The following is an 18,834-nucleotide window of genomic DNA, read 5'->3' as shown; positions in this document are numbered from 1 at the left end:
TTTTAATCGCAGATTTCTCCAACATCACCCCTCTATGACAATACGGACTGCCATAGTACCCCTCTGCATTTCGCAGCCACGCAATGGGGGCGTAAAACATTATACTCGTTGTATAAATAAAACCACTAAACCAAATCGATACAGACCAAACGCATTGAAGTATTTTACTAGTGATTTCTATAGACTTGAAATAGTACAATAGTAAGGAACCTCACTTTCCAACGTAGTACACATGGTACAAGGACAGACACCACTCTCAACTAGACTCTGACTCTCAACACAAAATATTCACCAAACTACCAACCAACCCGGAAGGATGGAAGTCACAGTGCAAGGGAATCTATACCAGGTAAAGCTACTTTGCTAACGTACCATACATGTTGTTGCTTCCTGTTATGAAAGTGTTTTTCATGTTGTGCGCCTTCATGGCGCAGTATTATTAAAATGTATTAAAAGGCCATTATCATTCATATCATCATTATTGACAATATATTAATAGACCTGCCCACACATAGTGTTTCTATACTACGACTTGTAGAAATTGAACTGAATATCAGCTTGGAATTGAATACGGTTATATATATTTACTGATATATAATAATTTTAATACTTTCATGATGTCATATTGTTATGTTAGGCATAATTATGTTAGGCTATTGGGTGCATTGTCACGATCATGTCAGTATGAATGTTACTGCCTATTTTTTTACTGGAACTGATTACTCGGTATTCGGACTTGTGCATTGTTATGCAACATGTCGAAACAACCCTTTTACAGTTAAACCTACATGGTTCAACTTAGAGAGTTTTATTTCACTATGCGAAATAATATTATTTCTGATTAGCTGGTTTATATATAGAAGCTTATAGAGTGGTTAATTTATCGTATAATTTTTGACCCACGCATTGCATTTACATGACTATTTGAACAGGTTATAAATGTGTTCATCAGGGCGTAGCATAACTTGAGCACTTTTACTGTATAAATATGGCGTAGCTATATAACGATATAAAATATTGCATAGAAGGTATTATGTTTAATAAATTGATTAAATTAATTTGCAAATTCATATTCAAATTCAAACACAATGCATTCCTGGCATTATTGTGCTTGTATAATCGATGAATATAACGTCGATATGTGTTCAAGGCATATGGATATCACATATCACTATCGCGTAAAAATTGACTTTCATGATTAGCAAATTTTTCATTTTTGTTTTTCAGGAAAAAACAGTGTAAATCCGAGATTAAATGAAAATCAACCTTGATCAGTTGATATCCAACACGCATAAAGGAAAGCCAGCTTCTCATGGATAATCCGGGTGAGCAACATCAGAGAGCAGATGCCGAGGAACTTGTCGGTAAAGTGCAAGAAGATTGTAAGAACCAAATTATTCATATTCGTCACCGTATTAAAATAGTAATATACAAAAGTCATATTTGTACCACTTTGAGCTTTGCCTAAATCAGTTCTTCATAATGAGAGCCACCTGCAGTCAATTCACACTCTCACTCTGAACATTGCAGGTATACATGCTTTGTTGCCACACTGTAAAAATTTGACCGTAAATTTTTACGGTAGAATACCTGGCAACTAAGTTGCCAGCATTCAATGAGGAATAATTGCATAAGTCAAAAAATGACAAAAATGACGTAGGCAGATCTAAGTTGTTTCTAGTTTTGTCAAAACTATATAATAAATATGACTTGTGCAATAATATTTGAATAAGGTGACGATATACAATTTCATTGCAGATAGCCGAGCTATATAAATCTCTTATCTATTTATTTATGTTGTCGTGGGGATAAGAAACTATAAGAAGCTATATATAAATTATAAGAAGCTATATAACATGTGTGTTTAGAAGATACCCGAAGAATAAAGAGTCCCAACCATACGTTTAGGCTTCATTCTATGCTTCTAAAACAAAACTTCATCCACTTTCGAAACTTATCAGGGTACTTGTTCTTAAAAGAGTGGATATTCATACGTAGTGGTAGATAAAATGGATAAAGAGTTTAACTTGGACACTACAGTTTTTTTCTCTCACCTGAAACGTTTTCACTAGTTCGACATCACCATCTCAGCAGATGGTGATGCTGTGATGATATCTTGTCCACAATCGGGATATTCCTCACTGATGACATGACGTCATGATTCATGAATATCCCGATTGTAGACAAGATGACGTTATCAGTGAGGAATATCCGATTGTAGACAAGATATCATCATAGCTTCACCATCTGCTGAAGACGCTAGATAACTATACTGCGCCAATAAAGTATCCTTACACTTGGAAAAATAATCATAATTTCTGAAAAATATTGGGGTAAATTTGTTTTTTAATAGATGCACTATCTAATCATGCACATTATGACACCACATTGAATCCAATGTGACCTCAAGAGGTAAAGTTACAAGCAATAGACAAAGGTACAGTTTTAAAAGTGACAAACTGGCCTATACAAGGCGCACAAAGATTCCAACAAGCGAAACAAAGAGACAACACAGCTTCTTTAATGAAGCGTTATTTAAAGCAGTTTTTATTTCAATTTTTGCTTCTTTGTACTTTTCATAACTTTCATTGTATTTGTCAGTTCTTTTGTTTCAGTTTTCTTTTGTTCCTTTTGTTCTTAATTAAAGCCAAACGCATAAATTAGCCATTCACCACTCTCAAACCCAAACCAGATGTCTAGTCTGTGGAGTTCTGAATAGGCCAGTTTGTCACTTTTAAAACTGGACCTTCGTCTAATCAAATACTTGTAACTTTGCTTCTTGAAGTCACATTGGATTCAATGTGGTGTCATAATGTGCAGGATTAGATAGGGCATCTATTAAAAAAACAAATTTACCCCAATATTGTTCAGTTTGGAAGTTGTGATTATTTTTCCACGTGTAAGGATACTTTATACTAAGTAAATATGAGTAAGATTTAATCTTTCCCTAGAGAAGTCCTTTTCAGAGGGCAGAGCTTTCGGAACTCTTGCAAGTGCCATCTTCATAGCGAAGATCAACTTTTGGCTATACAGAGTTCTGAAAACTCTGCACTATGAAAAGGACTTCTCTGTGGAAAGATTAAATCCTACTCACTATAATCATACTGTTTGTATGAGGCGATGTGTTATTATTTCAGCGTTGGTTTGTTTGTACTTGCAGCGCCTTGGATCATATTTATTTCTAGATAAATGTTGCTTTACAAATGCTTATTTCTATACTTCTATTTCTTTTCACAGCCTCATCTTATGATCTGATACAAGTCCAGAGCCAACTGAAAGCAGACTATAAAGCTAAGCGTAATGGTTTCGTATTTGTACCTGGTGTTACAGACCTGCCACTAGAGGACTACTTCGTAGATCTCAGTATCATACGACGAGAAAGTAGACCAACGGAAGTTACGTTACACGAACTGACAACGTATACAGACCTGGTCACTTTAGAAGACAATAGGAAAGATCAACTAACCCATATACTTGTTGGTGCCGATGTTGGGTTAGGTAAAACAACTCTGATCAACAGACTTGCACTTGACTGGGCTTCATTACCACAGGACGACAATAGCAATGATGTTATCTGTTTTGATAAAACTCAAAATCCTTTAGATAAGTTTGAGCTTGTATTTGCTTTTGATGCCAACAAATTACAAACACATATGAATCTTATTGATGCAATACATAATCAACTGCTTCCTGGTATGTCTAAGTCTGCGATAAAAGCTATGCTTACAGCTCATGGAGATAAGATTTTATATCTATTTGATGGGTATGATGAGTTGAAATCTCATCAAAATGTGCTGAACAGTAAACACTTAAACAGAGGTTATGTAATAGTGACAACGAGGCTGAACATGGTTGACGAATTCTCCTCCCATTACGACAGATACGTTCATGTCGCAATCGTGGGAGTGGTATGGAAGAGTCGCAAAACATTTATAAACAACTTCCTCAATCAAGCTGATAGACGGGATCATATCAGTAAAGATGCAATTGATTTGTGGGAACATTTAAACCAATCCCATCTTAATCAAATATCATGTCATCCATTAATGCTAGCAACAACATGCTCGATATTTAAAAATAGGAGAGAAATTCCACTACGCATGACGACATTATACAGCCAAGCAATCTATGATTTTGCTATGCATTTTTACGCAAAATCGATCCCAATAGAAACGTGTACTGAGAAAGAAATTTCGGAAGTAGATGAACTTATCTTAGCTCTCGGATCACCAGCGTTGAAGGGTTTGCTTTACAAGGAAACAAAGTTGGTGTTTGATAAAGAAGATATTGATACTATAGGTCGATTTCAGTTTGTACCTACTAATGCTTGGCTTGTAGTATCATGTAGTGTTTTGTGCGCTTGTATCGGATTGGAAGTAGGATTACGACTGGAATCCTTGCAATTAAGCTTAATATTAGCAATAGTTGGATTTATTTTAGGTACCATCCTGTTATCAGTCAAAATCAATCATTTCTTTAATATTACAGAAAGAGGTGAAAATATAGGACTACTAAAAAGGGTAAGTAACCCAGGCAAGACCGCTACAAAAAGAGCACAATATGTTTTCCTTCACAAGACATTTCAGGAGTTTACTGCTGCTAAGTATTGGTCAAGTCTGGTACTTATAAACAGGGCCAAGTTCGACTATTATCTGACTCATATTACTAGGGATAATGTTGTGGATGTACAATACCTTATTAGGTTTTGTTGTGGGTTGGACAGTGAATCGGCTTCAGTTATTCTGCAGCACGTAGGTACTAATTGCGAGGTAGATGGACATTTCATACAAACGCTTTTATTTGAGGCTGAAACAGACTCAGATGAATTACCGAATCTACAAGACATATTAAGCTGAAGTTGCCTAGTTGTTTGTTCTGACAGTTTCGTTGATGTACCACTGATTTCATCAAAGCTGATATTGGTGTGACGATTCATTAGCTGAATGGCGGGAAGTACGCTAGATAAAGGAGGTTATAATTTTAGTCATGTCTGATACACTGCTTGAGACTGCAACATGCAACAGCCTATCATTCCTGGAGTGACATGACTTTTCGCCACTCAGCGGTTCGATCGTCACATCTAAATCAGCTTTGAAAAGGTTGTGGAACATTACCGGAACTGTCAGCAAAACAATGATGTAAAGGGTTGGACAGTGAATTGGCTTCAATTATTCTGGAGCACGTATGTACTAATTGTGAGATAGACAGACATTTCATAGAAACGCTTTTATTTGAGGCCGAAACAGGCTCAGATGAATTACCGAATCTACAAGACATATTAAGCTGAATTTATTTAGATGTTTGTTCTGACAGTTTCGTTGATGTACCACTGACTTCACAAATGCTGACAATTCATTAGCTGATTGGCGGGAAGTACACGAGATAAAGAGCTTACAGGTTCAGTAGTGTCTGATACACTGCTTGAGACTGCAACATGCAACAGCCTATATTCCTGGAGTGACATGACTTCCCGCCACTCAGCGGTTCGATCGTCACATCAAAATTAGTTTTGAAAAGGTTTGTGGTACATTAACGAAACTGTCAGCAAAACAATGATGTAATGGGTTGGACAGTGAATTGGCTTCAATTGTTCTGCAGCACGTAGGTATTTATTGTGAGGTAGACGGACATTTCATACAAACGCTTTTATTCGAGGCTGAAACAGACTCGTATGAATTACCGAATCTACAAGGAATATTAAGCCGAATTTACCTAGTTGTTTTTGTTGATGTACCACTGACTGAATCGCAAAGCATGCCGTTTTGCCTGGTTTAGCAGATAAAATATCGTTTTAAATTTTGTTTAAATATCTCACATTATTTGTGACATGTTCGTATCGTGTTGCATATCAATTTATTCTCCGTTACAATGACACCACATTGGAAACAATCGCCCTTTCAACGGCTGAGTACACGTCTCGTGAATGTAGTGAGGTGTCAAACAGGATGTGCCAAATTGACAATTATTCTGTACTCAAAAAACACTATAGTCGCTAACCTCAATAGTGGGTGGAAAAAACAAACGCAGCCACAGCAACCTGGCACCTCCTCATGTTGCTCACACAGCCTGGTCACACGTTGCTGTGTGATGGCATTTCATTCTTCATCGCAGGTCATTCAATGTGGTTGCATTGGTTACTCTGGCACGCACAGCACGACCAAGCTGGTACCACAAGTGTTCAATTGAGTTAAAGTCTGGGCGGATGTCAATCCATTCCATTCTCGGTACTCTGTACCTAATTCTGAAGGTAGTAGTTGATTACCCTGGCTCTGTGGGGGTGAGCATTGTCAATTTGGAGGATTGCATTAGTTCCTAGATTGCGAAGATATGGGATTGCAGCTTGCTGTACAGACAAATATTATGGTCAATTTGGCACATTGTGTTTGAAACCCCACTACATTCACAAGACGTGTACTCAGCCGTGTAAAAGGTGATTGTTTCAAAAGTAGTGTCATTGTAAAGGGGAATAAATACGCTGTTCATTGATATGCAACACGATATGAACATGTCACAAATAATCTGAGATATAAATACTTGAAAAAACTTTCCAAACCTTTGTTGAGGAGTTTACAATCAAATAAAGTGACCTGTTTGCCTGATACTATTTTCTAAATTGTGTAGATTTTTGTTACATCCTGCATATATCTGCATGCAACATCAAAACACTTAACTTCTTTTGTTCCATGATGGTTTTCACTACTTACAACATGACTTACAAAATATATCTAAACTATGCTTCATGTATTTCAAACATTGAGCTAGACAAATCCAATGAGGAAGTAACTCACTACTTTAGCTTTCGCCATCAGGGCTGACGGCTTGATCACAAGTGACTTGGTCTACTGCTTTTCCCGCGAAACGGCTTGTTGACATTTCCCGGAAGTGATGATGTTTTTAGCAGTGGATCGTATACGTGATCTAGAGAGACCATACCATCGTCACGGTTGATTGCTTTGGCCCCCTTTTTGCGAATTTGGATTGCTTCTCTTATTCTCCTGGCGAAATGGAGCTGCCATGGGCAGCCCAGTCAGTGCGATTGTCGCAAATTTATTCATGGAGTGGCTCGAGAAGGAAGCGGTTGCCACAGCGCCTCTTGATTGTAAACCTAAGATCTGGAGAAGATATGTGGATGACGTGCTGGAGATAATACAGAAGGACAGTACTCAAAAGCTAACTGATCATCTTAATTTAGTTGATCCGACGAGAAATATAAAGTTTACCTTCGAAGAAGAAGACCAGGGTAAAATCCCTTTCTTGGACACATTAATCGTCCATAAAGAAGACGGGTCCATGAAGCTTTTGGTCTACCGTAAAAAAACACACACGGACCAATATTTAGATAAACTACCAAAAGCAAGACAGAAACAGAAGGACGACGCCCCATCCAAAGGAATGGTGGTCATTCCCTACGTAGAAGGCTTGGCGGAGAGACTCCAAAGAATATTCAGGAAGCACAACGTCACCACAGCAATGCGACCTACCAACACACTTAAAAGCCTGCTTGTCCACCTAAGGACAAGAAGGACATAGAGCAGACAAGTGATGTCGTATATAACATCCCGTGCAAAGGGTGTGATAAGTCCTACGTAGGGGAGACGGGAAGACAATTTGGGACAAGGCTCAAAGAACATAAGAAAGACTCTGAAACAATAGCGGAAAGAAAGTTCACAAGAGCAAACAGAAAAGAATCCATTTCTGAACAACACAAATCAGCCATTACTGACCACGTCGCACAAGAAAATCATATCATCGAATGGGAAGGAGCAACAATACTTGACAGAGCCTCAATCGCGTCCACCAGGAGAACAAGAGAAGCAATCCAAATTCGCAAAAAGGGGGCCAAAGCAATCAACCGAGACGAAGGTATCGTCTCTCTAGATCACGTATAGAGGCCCTGCATGAAATTATCGATTGGCTCCAAACAAAGGATTTGAGCCGGTGTCCTTCACCGTAGTTATGGAGGAGTGCAGTCCATTCAATCAAATGTTGTCATCAACCTATTTGATCGTAGTGCAGGGTTATGTGTGTGAGACGAACTGTCACGGTAGATTGCAATCATGATTTTGTTGAATGCATTTGAGTAGTCCGCCATATTTATGCAAGGCCTCTATACGCTGGCGAAGTTACGTAATAATCGGATTAACTACCATAGCAATAGGTGAAAACAATTTTTGAATATACCGCGCTGCACTGATACGTTCACGCGGTACCTCTCTGCATTGAACCATATCATGCTAATCACCTGCACCTGTATGATTAGTATCATTACTGAAAACGAAAGTTGGTCAATTGACTAAAAAAAAATAGTCATTTGCTATGTCTTATTTGACTAAGAAATAACTAGTCATTAGTTCTTGAATTGACTAATATTAATTAGTCCTTCAGCTTATGTCTTATTTGACTAATCCAGAAAATGATTAGTCTAGCACAAAATTAATTAGTCCGTAATTAGTCATACACTAAAATCGATTAGTCTTGTATTAGTCTCTTGACTAATTATCAACTAGTCAAAGGCATTAAAATTAGTCTTAATTCGTGAACGAGTGCCTGCAGCGTATACGCAATGGTCTCTGACGCGAGCGTACATTTTCAAGGTCGTGGTGTGCGCGTCAACTCAAGACTCTCGAGTACGCGTTCAGGAATTAAAATCCAAAAACAGTAGTAGGTCTATTCATGTCATGATTGACATGAGCATGTACATAATCATGCAATGCCAATGCTTTCTATTTTCTATAAAAATGGCCACAGATTTAATTTTAAGATTTTAACTACATTCCCTGGCAACACAGACAATGCCAGATGACTTGCATAAAAACTTACATTCACAATGTCAAAGAGACGACCGTCGTGGAACGAGTCGTCTGCTGATAATTTACATAAGCTTAAGCCCCATAATCATGACAATATGCAGCATGAGCCACGACGACTCGAATTACCTCCAACAATGGGACTAAAATCTGAGTTAAAGCTACGACCGCGAGTGTAATATATAATAAAATGTACACCTTTAATTTATGTTCCATGTGTACTTGTTAAAACGATTTTATACGTGTAATTCTGGAGAAAAAAATCACGAAAGCTTACCTCCAAATTTTGCCTGGCACAGAACTTTCCCGCTGGCCCCGCTGTGTTAAGTTGGAAACCCGTTTTGTCTGGACGAAATTAGTATTTCGACAATTAATTAGTCTTGCAATTAGTCGAGTGCGTGATATCAGTCAAACCTGTTCGTATTGACGAAGCGCCATTAGTCAATCAACACTGAACGAATTAGTCAAGAATTATCATTTGTCCTGCATTCGTAATGACCAAACTTTAATTAGTCCATCATTAGTCGACAATATCATGAAATTAGTCCTGTGCCGTTTTTAATAGAAGACTAATTATTTCGACCCACTTGACTAACTATTTTCGGAAAATTACTAATTTTCGTTTTCAGTGATTGAAAAGACCAGTATTGTATTCAATCTATGATTGCACACATACACAGGTGATGAGTTTAACCTGATTGTAGTGCAGCGCGATATGTTCAAAATTGTTTTCACCTATTGCTATGGTAGTTAATCCGATTAATTACGTAACTTCGCCAGCGTATACGATCCACTGCTCAAAACAAAAACATCATCACTTCCGGGAAATGTCAACAAGCCGTACCGTTTCGCGGGAAAAGCAGTGGACCAAGTCACTTGAGATCAAGCCGTCAGCCCTGATGGCGAAAGCTCAAGTAGTGAGTTACTTTCTCATTGGATTTGTCCAGCTCAATGTTTGAAATATTTAATCTACAATCGTACAAATGCATCTATTTACTAGCTTAATGTATAATGTATTTAGAGTCCTGAATTTAATATTTTAAAAGAGTCATTTATTATTTATCAGTTAATTGACACCAATGCAGTGCTAACAGCCATTGTTTGACAACAAACAAACATTCTCGTTTCGAATTTTTAGCCACGACTGCAGCTATACGAATTGGTTCTTCGCCAATCTTTGGTCAATTATGCCCTATGTATCCTGAGACCCACCAGCACTGCACACACATTGTGAGCCTCAACATGGGATGGTCAGACTCGTTTTCTAGTTAATCGGACATAACTTTTTAACCTAACCATTATATTTTAAGAAACCAATTAAACAATTTGCTAAGCAATTGCTTCTGGTAGCCAATATAACATTACTTTAATGCAATGAAATATGAAGCTGTTGCGCACTTGCGCTTTTTTATCTTTTACTTTGAAACAATAAAATGATTGTATACTTTTTTGTTGAAACAATGTGATTGCATACTTCTGTTGTTGTTTCAGCCTGTACTGTTCCCATGATTTGACGCACAAGATAAGTTTTTGTGGTACCCGTATCTCTTCACAATAATATATTTTTGTAACAACATACCTGGGTGAGATAACACTATTTCATTTGATTTTATCGAGCTTTGTAGCTTTCATTTGATTGCATATTACGAAGAATAACAATAAATAATAAATGGATGAAAAAGCCCAGATATTAAAATTCAAGACTGACCTATCAAAAGAATCCAAAAAGTGAGCGTTTGCACTTCAAACCTAAACTAAATAACTGGATCCTTTGGTATAACTATTCCATAACCATACTAACTGCATGGGTTGTTATTATTGAGTTTTGTACAAGTACAAAAGAACAAGTACAAACTGCAGTTGTTTAAAAACTGGAAAAATATGGCCTTAACAAAATTTAAAGCATACATGAAACAATAAATTTTATCCGTCCTCTAAAAAAAGCGCAGTGATTTATAGTGCGCTACGCACAGGCACAACGCCTTGACGTTGATCCACAAGCCTCAGCACACTTTACTAAGTATCACCTATAAGTGGGATATCCCCATGGAAGCAGGAAACATAACAAAGTGTAGTGTCATGATATAACTTATGCTATCTTGTTATTAAATCCAAAACATGAGTAGGCCTATTGATTTGGAAGGGGTCACAATTTTGGACAGGGCGGAGATTCCGCAGGGGCGTCAAGGAAGCTATCCAAATCAAGCGCAATGAGAGTGATTTAAACAGAGACAAGGGGCGCCACCACCTCCCATCCATTCATCTGACCGCGTCGGAGGTCAACATCCGTTGCTACTTCCGGTCAGATGACCCGATCTCCCGCTACCAACAAACCAACATCAGCCGGCATTGAAGACCAGTGGATGCTGGTCGCAGGCCACCAACCTCCACAATGTAAGTTGTGAGAACTTTGTTTAAATATGTACTTTCCAGATATGAGTTTGATTGTTTCAGTTTCATTATCTTTTATCTCTGATACTGAACCTAGAAGTACCACCCAAAGTAATAAAAAAACAAACCGGCAAACATGCCAAAGCAAACGCACTGTACGCACATCTGATGTAGCCTTTCAATGACAGTTTTAATTATCACTAATATGCAAGAGAGGAAGAAACGGTATTTAAATGAACAGTATTGCCTGTCGTTTTTAGAAACAGGTGAATGATGTAAATTTTCCTTATTTTTACACCGTTTTATTGTAATTTTGTGTTAATGTATATGCGATGCCGAGCAAACGCACATCTGATGTAGCCTTTCCACAATAGCTGTAACAATAGTTTTAACAACAATATTCAAGAGAGGAAGAAAAGGTATAAATGAAACATTACCGTATTGCCTGTTGTTATCAGAAACAGCTGAATAATGTAAAACTTTCTTATTTTACACCTTTTTATTGTAAATATTACAATGGAGGCCTATAATGAATGCGATGCCGAGCAAAATTAGTTTAAAATACAGAATAAGTCCAAAATACTTTGCTTGACTCATAATTAGAAAGAATTGAAAGTTTATGAGACGCATAATTACTGTTATTTCACCATTAGAAACGTCAAATATCCAGTTCAGAATTTGAGTTGTTGTTTTTGCTTTGCTGGGGGTAAATTCGTGCGGATATCTGTAAGTCAATCCCATAAATGTGGCGGATAATACTTAACAGTTTCATTACCAATAAAACTATAGTCAATAATCCAAAACCCCAGTTTCTTAAATCTATCAACTTTGACATCATGTCCAATAACCCAGTTATTATGTAGCATAACCGGTTTAACATGAGGATTTTGCAATCGCCACTCGTCGTTAAAATAATCACGCCCAGACACAAATGTATCTGGTTCCATAACTTTCCACTTTAAATCTGTTATAGATTTATTCCTAATAAGTCTATTTAACATTTGTTGATCTGGTATAGTGTGATTTGATGTTTCCATTCTCTTAATCCAAGTTTCGATAAAAGTGATCGTCATTTTTGTAGCACGATAAAATACGAAGCCAGCACAGAGTACTTGAGGTTTTGGCGGTCCTTGGTCTAATTGTATAAATATATCATAGTTTTCTTCAAAATATGGGAACGGATTGCTCACCCAATATGTGTCAACGTCAGAGAATAACACATTATATCCACTCTGTAGATATGAAAGGATGTATTCCGCACGCTTATTTACAAAGCGTTTGTACTCCGGTGTATCGAAAACGAGGTTCTCACCAGACGATAATTGGTCAGCTCGAGTCACGTGAATATCAATTAAGTACTTCCGGTTTCGTAGCGTTTGGTAAGCAGCCTCGTCCTCGGCGATAATGGTGACGTTAGGCCACACTCCACAGTCTTGCATACTTGCTATCCAGTTTTCAGTAAAATCAAGATAGGCTGAATTAGCTGTTGCTAGGACGACGGTTTTAGGGGGACCTTTGGAAGGCACTGCCACTAATCGTAGACGTGGCTTTCTTTGAGTTATATTCTGGTTCGTTTGCTCAAATTGATGACGTAAGGATAGAGTTCGATCCTCCTCATGATCACCACGTGAGACTTCACCTAACATTCCTGTAAGTAGAAATAAAATTAAAATTAAAATGACATACGAATTGAATTATGTTACTGTTATGTACCCCCAAAATATTCCATAATATTCATTAACAGTTATGTGTTTTGTCATTAGACATTAATATTTACTTGTTCTGATATTCATCTCTTATGTGCAATATTCTAGAAATTCAATGGAAAATGCTAGTAAATAATCGTACTAATGTAAACCACTAGAATGATCATGATTGCCACACGATGACGTGGTGGCGCTATTATAGTAACCATGTACAGGTGAATGATTCTGATTGGTTTGTGTTGAGGTAATGAGCTATTTTTAGAAATTATGTAATTAATATGTTGTAATATGCTATAAATAGTGATGATAATTCTAGAATGGTAACAAATTATATGTAAGGTCTGGAGAATCGGTAACAAAAGACACCAGTGTAGAGTTATAACAGGGAACTCTGTGAAACTTATGTTAGCCAGTGGTGGTACAAAAGTTACCATATGCCTATTTGTGTGAAGTTTTCAAACTTCGGTTCGAGGTTTTGTGTGATGGAGAGAATAAAATACGCCAAAGGCGGTAGTGAAAGCCAAAAGTGCTTAATTGTCTTGTCAATTCAAAGAAGTGACAGACTGAAATCTACAACAATGAACTGTGGTATTTTGCTGGCGTAGCAGTATGTTACTTGACTGTCAAGTAGAGCAAATAGTTTGCTCGAGTGATCTCCAACAGAGGAGCTTACAAGGTCAACATAAAAGACCATTTGGAAAACACTAGCATAGAAGCTAGGATATTGACTGAGACTGTGGCGGACCGGGGATTTCCATTGGATAGACAGGATCTCGGACATTGCCGGATCTTGGATCAAGAACTGAGACCATCAAAGGAATCTCATCAGAAAGTCAGCCAATCAAGATCTACAGGCCATACAGGCTGAGATATAAGTAAGCATATAGCGGGGCATATAGCAAAAGTAAATCTTGTATGATCTTATATTGTAATTTGTTGACAGCCATACTGCACTAATTAATAAACATAAGTTGTTCTATATAATAATAGTCCGACGAGTATGACCTGTATTTTCTTAGTTACCAACTATACTCAGACTCTGATCGCTCAAGAAAGATTAACCACGAAAATGCACTAACCGCCCGCCCGAAAAACACAAACGACGTTACTGTCGTTTATTGTAGGGCCTTTTTTCGGGCGACGCGGTCATTGCACTTTCGCGATTCCTCTTTCTTGCGCCATGTGAGATAGCGATAATGGGCTGAGTATAGTCTAGTAACTAAGAAAAGAGGTCCTACTCATCGGACTACCAATGAGCGTCAAAGTGGAGTGAGTATCAAGGAGATGTTTCTTTACCTGTTATCAGGAGACAAATAGATGACAACCCCACGATGGATAGGATCACATTCTTTGCATTAAATCTTGAACATGCGCTGCGGAAACAAGTAAAATAAACACAGATTTTTTCAAAAAACATTTTTCAAAACTAATAATAAACTATTGCATTTACCTTTTCAGTTCTATGAATTATAGGAATTTTGAGAGTGCAATTAAAAAGCTTATCAACTATCTGCCTACTATTACTAACTGATTGGAACTGATGTAATAATGCAGACTTGTTCTCCTAAATCTTAGTTTTCTGACAATTGGATTTAGTATTTTTACATTTTTGCTTAAGGGGGTACTACACCCCTGCCCAATTTTGTACCTATTTTTGCATTTTTCTCAAAAATTATAGAGCACTGATGAGAAGTAAGCAACCACTGCACTGGAAATTTTATTTCAGCACAGACAACAGTTGCGGAGTTACAGTCAAAAACGAGGGAAAACCAATATTTGATCAATAAATCAATAATTACTTGCCTTGAGTCCCTGAATTTTCAGTGCAGTAGTTGTAGTCCTTGCACCTATAATATACATATCTTACTTGTCACCAATGCGTTTTAATTTTTGAGAAAAATTCAAAAATAGACACAAAATTGGCCAGGGGTGTAGTACCCCCTTAAACAAATAATGTTTATTGTTTAATACATTTGAATAAACAGGACAATGAACACGTACATTGTAGGTTGGATGGTTCAATACGAAATATCCAGTAAGTTAACTATATCATGAACACAAAATTGGACTTGGAGTTGTGTTAGCCTTGAAATTGGTTACTAAGGAAACGAAAGACAGAACAAATAAAGCTTAAAACAAGTTCAAGTTCAATGCGGGTTCCTTAAGTAATTTTAAACATCACCGTTCTTTGACCCACATATAAGTTTTCAAAAATTAAAAAGTTCAACGTGGTCATGGTGGTTCCATATTATTAAGACGTATTCTTTGCTAATTTTTTCACCCATGGTTGTACAAATCACCTGACATTGGTAATTTTAGACATAAAGTTCGAATAATATTATTTAATTCACACAAGGTTACTAATTAGAATTAAGATATTATTCATGTAAATTTCGAAAATTGACAAAATAATTCAAATTTTGGTTCTGAAATAAAAGATGATGGATTTATTGCATACATGTTTTTCGGAAAGACGGTGTTGGCAAACATATACAGTACATTCCTTAGTTTAAGGTGGTTCTGGACCCATTTTGGAAGTGCTCTATTTATGTTTTAAACATATTAATTGAGTAGGGCAGAGAACACTGTTCCATATGCCTTTTGTTTGAAGCTAATCGGACATACGGTTTTCATAATACATACATTTTAAATGTCTTTGTATTGTATTGTTTTTATCAATAATCAATACAGTTAATGAGCTAATATGACTTGAAAGTGCTCATTAATATGTAATTTTGCCAATATTTTGCTAAATCAATGCATAAATGTTCATAACATTTTTATTTAACAGAATATTGGTTTCAAACTTGGTCAAAGTGTTCCTAATGACTTCCAGATAATTTATGCATAATTAATGAGCTAGCCGCCCTGATTTGCATAATTAATTAGCATTTATGCAAATTAGCTCATTAATTATGCAAATATGCAAATGAGGGGCGGCTTCACTATATAATACATTAGAACATATTAGAAACACTTTGACCAAGTTTCAGGGCAAAAGTATGCAAAATAAAAGTACCATGAACATTTATGCATTGATTTTTAGCAAAATATTGGCAAAAATTACATATTAATGAGCCTTTACAGTCCTTTTAGCTCATTAACTAAACACAGCCAAAAAAGAAAGTCTCCAGTAGTTTCCATCCCCATTTAATCAGATTTGGATGAGTTTATGGCAAAATAATTTATATAATAATTTTCTGTACACTTTCCTGCGAAGATTGATACCAAATTTGATATCAAAATTTAATCATAATGAGCAAAGGAGCCGTTGTTTGGAAATTCGTGCAATTTTGAAAATGACAAATTACGAATTGACCACGCAAAAATCAATGCATGGTATCAGCTTATTATGTGGCCTGAAGCATGCCCGTACAGGAATCATTGCACCCTTGCCTGCGCACAATTGAAAGAGCGGGGTATTCGATTTGCATTTTGACATGCATGGGCAAACCTTTAACCTGCCGGCCTATTCAGGCGACGTAATTCTTGGCACTCACGCTAGCTCTGCTACGTGATACAATTCCTATGTCATTTTTAAAATTGCACGAATTTCCAAACAAATGTTTCTATGCTCACGATGATTTAACTTTTGATATCAAATTTGGTATCAATCTTCGAAGGAGAATGTATAGAAAATTATTATATAAATTATTTTGCCATAAACTCATCAGAATCTGACTAAATGGGGATGGAACTACTGGAGACTTTCTTTTTTGGCTGTGTTTATATTGATTATTGATAAAAACAATAAGATACAAAGAAAATATAATTTGATGTAGTATAGAAACCGTATGTCCGATTTGCTTCAAACAAAAGGCATATTGATCAGTGTACTTTACCCTACTCAATTAATCTGTTTAAAACATGCTCAAAGCATTTCCTTATTTCTAGAAAATGCATCCAATACCACCTTAAAAGAAATCATTAGTGCTGTATAAATATGTGAACAAAAGACTCACTCGACATGTAACCACTACTTTGATAAATAATAACCATTCATAGCGTATTTGCCTCGCTACCACTTGTATAGCTATTTGCTTAAATCAGGGATTTGAGAGGACTCAAATGTTATAGTGTTGTAATTGGTGATACGTAACATATTCATATGTAGCCTATCAGTTATTCTTTCTAAAGTGCTTTATCATCATGTTTACTAAAAGCATAGCTGCGAAATATGCGTTTAAGTAGTTTCTTTAATAGTCAATGGAGAGTGTATCCATCCACGTGGCAGGTTCCAATGTATTTTTCAAGAGGATAACTGCATAATTATTTTTAACACCATAAAATATTCTCTAAAAACACAAGATTTTACCAAAATATTAAAGTTATATTCACAACTGTTTAATACTTGCATCTATCTCAGTTTGAAAACGTTTGAATCGTGGTAATGTACAGGGTGTATGTTCATGCAAGATATTAAAAGTAGGCCTATTGTTGCTGAAAAGGACACTAGCCAAGGAATCTATAAATAAACACATAATTTATTTGGTGTAAAAACAACCATTTTTGCGGAAAATCGCATTTTTTACTTCAAATTATTTGAGGCAGACTATAAAACAGAGAAAAATCCAAAATTAGTCAAGAAATCTAAATATAAACACAGGCTTGGTGTAAAAAGAAACATTTTGGAGAAAATAACAAAAAAAGAAAAAAATTGCCTCAAATTATTTGGAACACGCTAAAGGAAAAATACAAAATTTAGCTTGTGTGTAATATAAATTTAGACACTCCATTCTAGGATGATGCGTTTTCTGATTTTTTTGGTCATTGGCCTTATTTTGTGATTTACTGACCAAATAAGGCAAAAGGTCATTTTCAGTCCACAATTGGTCTTACTTAATGGGTCTAATTCCAAAAATTTAGCCAATGTCCAAACAAATGAAATAACCTTTCCTAAAATGGAGTGTTTAGATTACATAAAAACACACAAACGACAGATTTCCTTTCCAAAATGTATGCTTTTATATATTTTACATCAGTTTTGATTAACGCATTATTTCTCAGATTTTTTTTCAATATAAATAATCAGAGATAAAATATTTGCGAATTATTAAGCAGTTTAATATTGCCAAAAGCAATTATGGAGACAGAAACTGAAATTTGACTGTGGTGTTAAAAAGAAGGTGTTTGTATAAACTTACCACAGTCTGAGTGTGTACACCACCCGTCTTATATCCATGGTCAGCCGTGCAGTGGTCAGTGGTGATGAAGATTTAGCAGTGGCAAAATAAGTTCGCACAATTGAACATTCTTCAGTTGTAGCAAGCGTCATGAACACACGGCTTGGCATTAGACATTATTATGAATCACATAGTAGACTGAAATGACCGATGTTCTTACACGTACGTAGCGTAGGCATATCTCGTAATTTAAAACGCTGATCGATTTGCATATTTATCGACGGACACCACTAGGACACACCACTTCACAACACTCATCAAGCGACTATTCAACTTATCAAACAAAACGACTGAACAACACAAATTACCAACATCACCATGCCACCGTCACGCTCAAACGGATAGCATTTGTCGTGCTTCTGAATATAAATGTACTGTTTTGACTTTTCTAGCTTTTTCTTAGGGCATAATGGCATGTAAATGTAGACCAAAATGATCTTTAATTAAAATTATGTTCAAACGTTTAGCGCGCATGTTCGCGATGTGTGGCGTGTTTTGTTATTTTGGTACACTCGTACACTCCGAGTTTACCAAAATTAAAAAATATTTGAAAAATCCTGCGAAGTGCGAACACATGGCTCAAGGTTCATATTTGTATTGCATGTGTTTGTATAGAATCTAATAAGCATTTATATTCGCTTCTCTTATCTGTTCTTTAATTCGGGAGGATTACAACAGAAATACGCATTGGAAACTTTGTTTAAAATGCGTAGGAATTCCACAACGACCAGTGGAGATGGTTTAATC

General features: G+C 36.4%; 3 protein-coding genes across 3 annotated transcripts; 2 read left to right on the top strand and 1 right to left on the bottom strand.

Moving 5' to 3' along the window:
- The first annotated feature begins 270 nt into the window (after nt 1-270).
- Nucleotides 271-5,715, top strand: LOC140165626 (NLR family CARD domain-containing protein 4-like). Its single transcript, XM_072188912.1, has 3 exons — nt 271-349; nt 1,228-1,382; nt 3,238-5,715. Exons 2-3 carry the CDS (start codon nt 1,313-1,315, stop codon nt 4,854-4,856), a joined length of 1,689 nt encoding a protein of 562 aa, XP_072045013.1. The 5' UTR covers nt 271-349; nt 1,228-1,312; the 3' UTR covers nt 4,857-5,715.
- A 1,299-nt stretch (nt 5,716-7,014) lies between these two features.
- On the top strand, nt 7,015-7,530 carry LOC140165559 (uncharacterized). The gene has a single exon (XM_072188846.1). The coding sequence runs from the start codon at nt 7,015-7,017 to the stop codon at nt 7,528-7,530; it is 516 nt and encodes a 171-aa protein (XP_072044947.1).
- Nucleotides 7,531-11,379: 3,849 nt separating this feature from the next.
- On the bottom strand, nt 11,380-18,247 carry LOC140165296 (uncharacterized). The gene is made up of 3 exons (XM_072188637.1): nt 18,049-18,247; nt 14,201-14,277; nt 11,380-12,846 (listed from the first exon to the last, which is right to left on the bottom strand). The coding sequence occupies exons 1-3, from the start codon at nt 18,195-18,197 to the stop codon at nt 11,930-11,932; spliced, it is 1,143 nt and encodes a 380-aa protein (XP_072044738.1). The 5' UTR covers nt 18,198-18,247; the 3' UTR covers nt 11,380-11,929.
- Nucleotides 18,248-18,834: the final 587 nt, after the last annotated feature.

The sequence above is a fragment of the Amphiura filiformis genome, chromosome 12 (assembly GCF_039555335.1).
Source record: "Amphiura filiformis chromosome 12, Afil_fr2py, whole genome shotgun sequence".
Taxonomy (NCBI): domain Eukaryota; kingdom Metazoa; phylum Echinodermata; class Ophiuroidea; order Amphilepidida; family Amphiuridae; genus Amphiura; species Amphiura filiformis.
This window is presented reverse-complemented; position numbering and strand designations above follow the sequence as displayed.

Bases quoted from the DNA above. Each gene is read 5' to 3' on its own strand.
- LOC140165626 (XM_072188912.1), top strand. From the start codon at position 1,313: ATGGATAATCCGGGTGAGCAACATCAGAGAGCAGATGCCGAGGAACTT. The intron at 1,383-3,237 runs GTAAGAACCAAA...TTCTTTTCACAG, and splicing joins CGGTAAAGTGCAAGAAGATT to CCTCATCTTATGATCTGATA.
- LOC140165559 (XM_072188846.1), top strand. From the start codon at position 7,015: ATGGGCAGCCCAGTCAGTGCGATTGTCGCAAATTTATTCATGGAGTGG.
- LOC140165296 (XM_072188637.1), bottom strand. From the start codon at position 18,197: ATGCCAAGCCGTGTGTTCATGACGCTTGCTACAACTGAAGAATGTTCA. The intron at 14,278-18,048 runs GTAAGTTTATAC...TTGTTTCCGCAG, and splicing joins GTGTACACACTCAGACTGTG to CGCATGTTCAAGATTTAATG. The intron at 12,847-14,200 runs GTAAAGAAACAT...TTCTACTTACAG, and splicing joins TATTTGTCTCCTGATAACAG to GAATGTTAGGTGAAGTCTCA.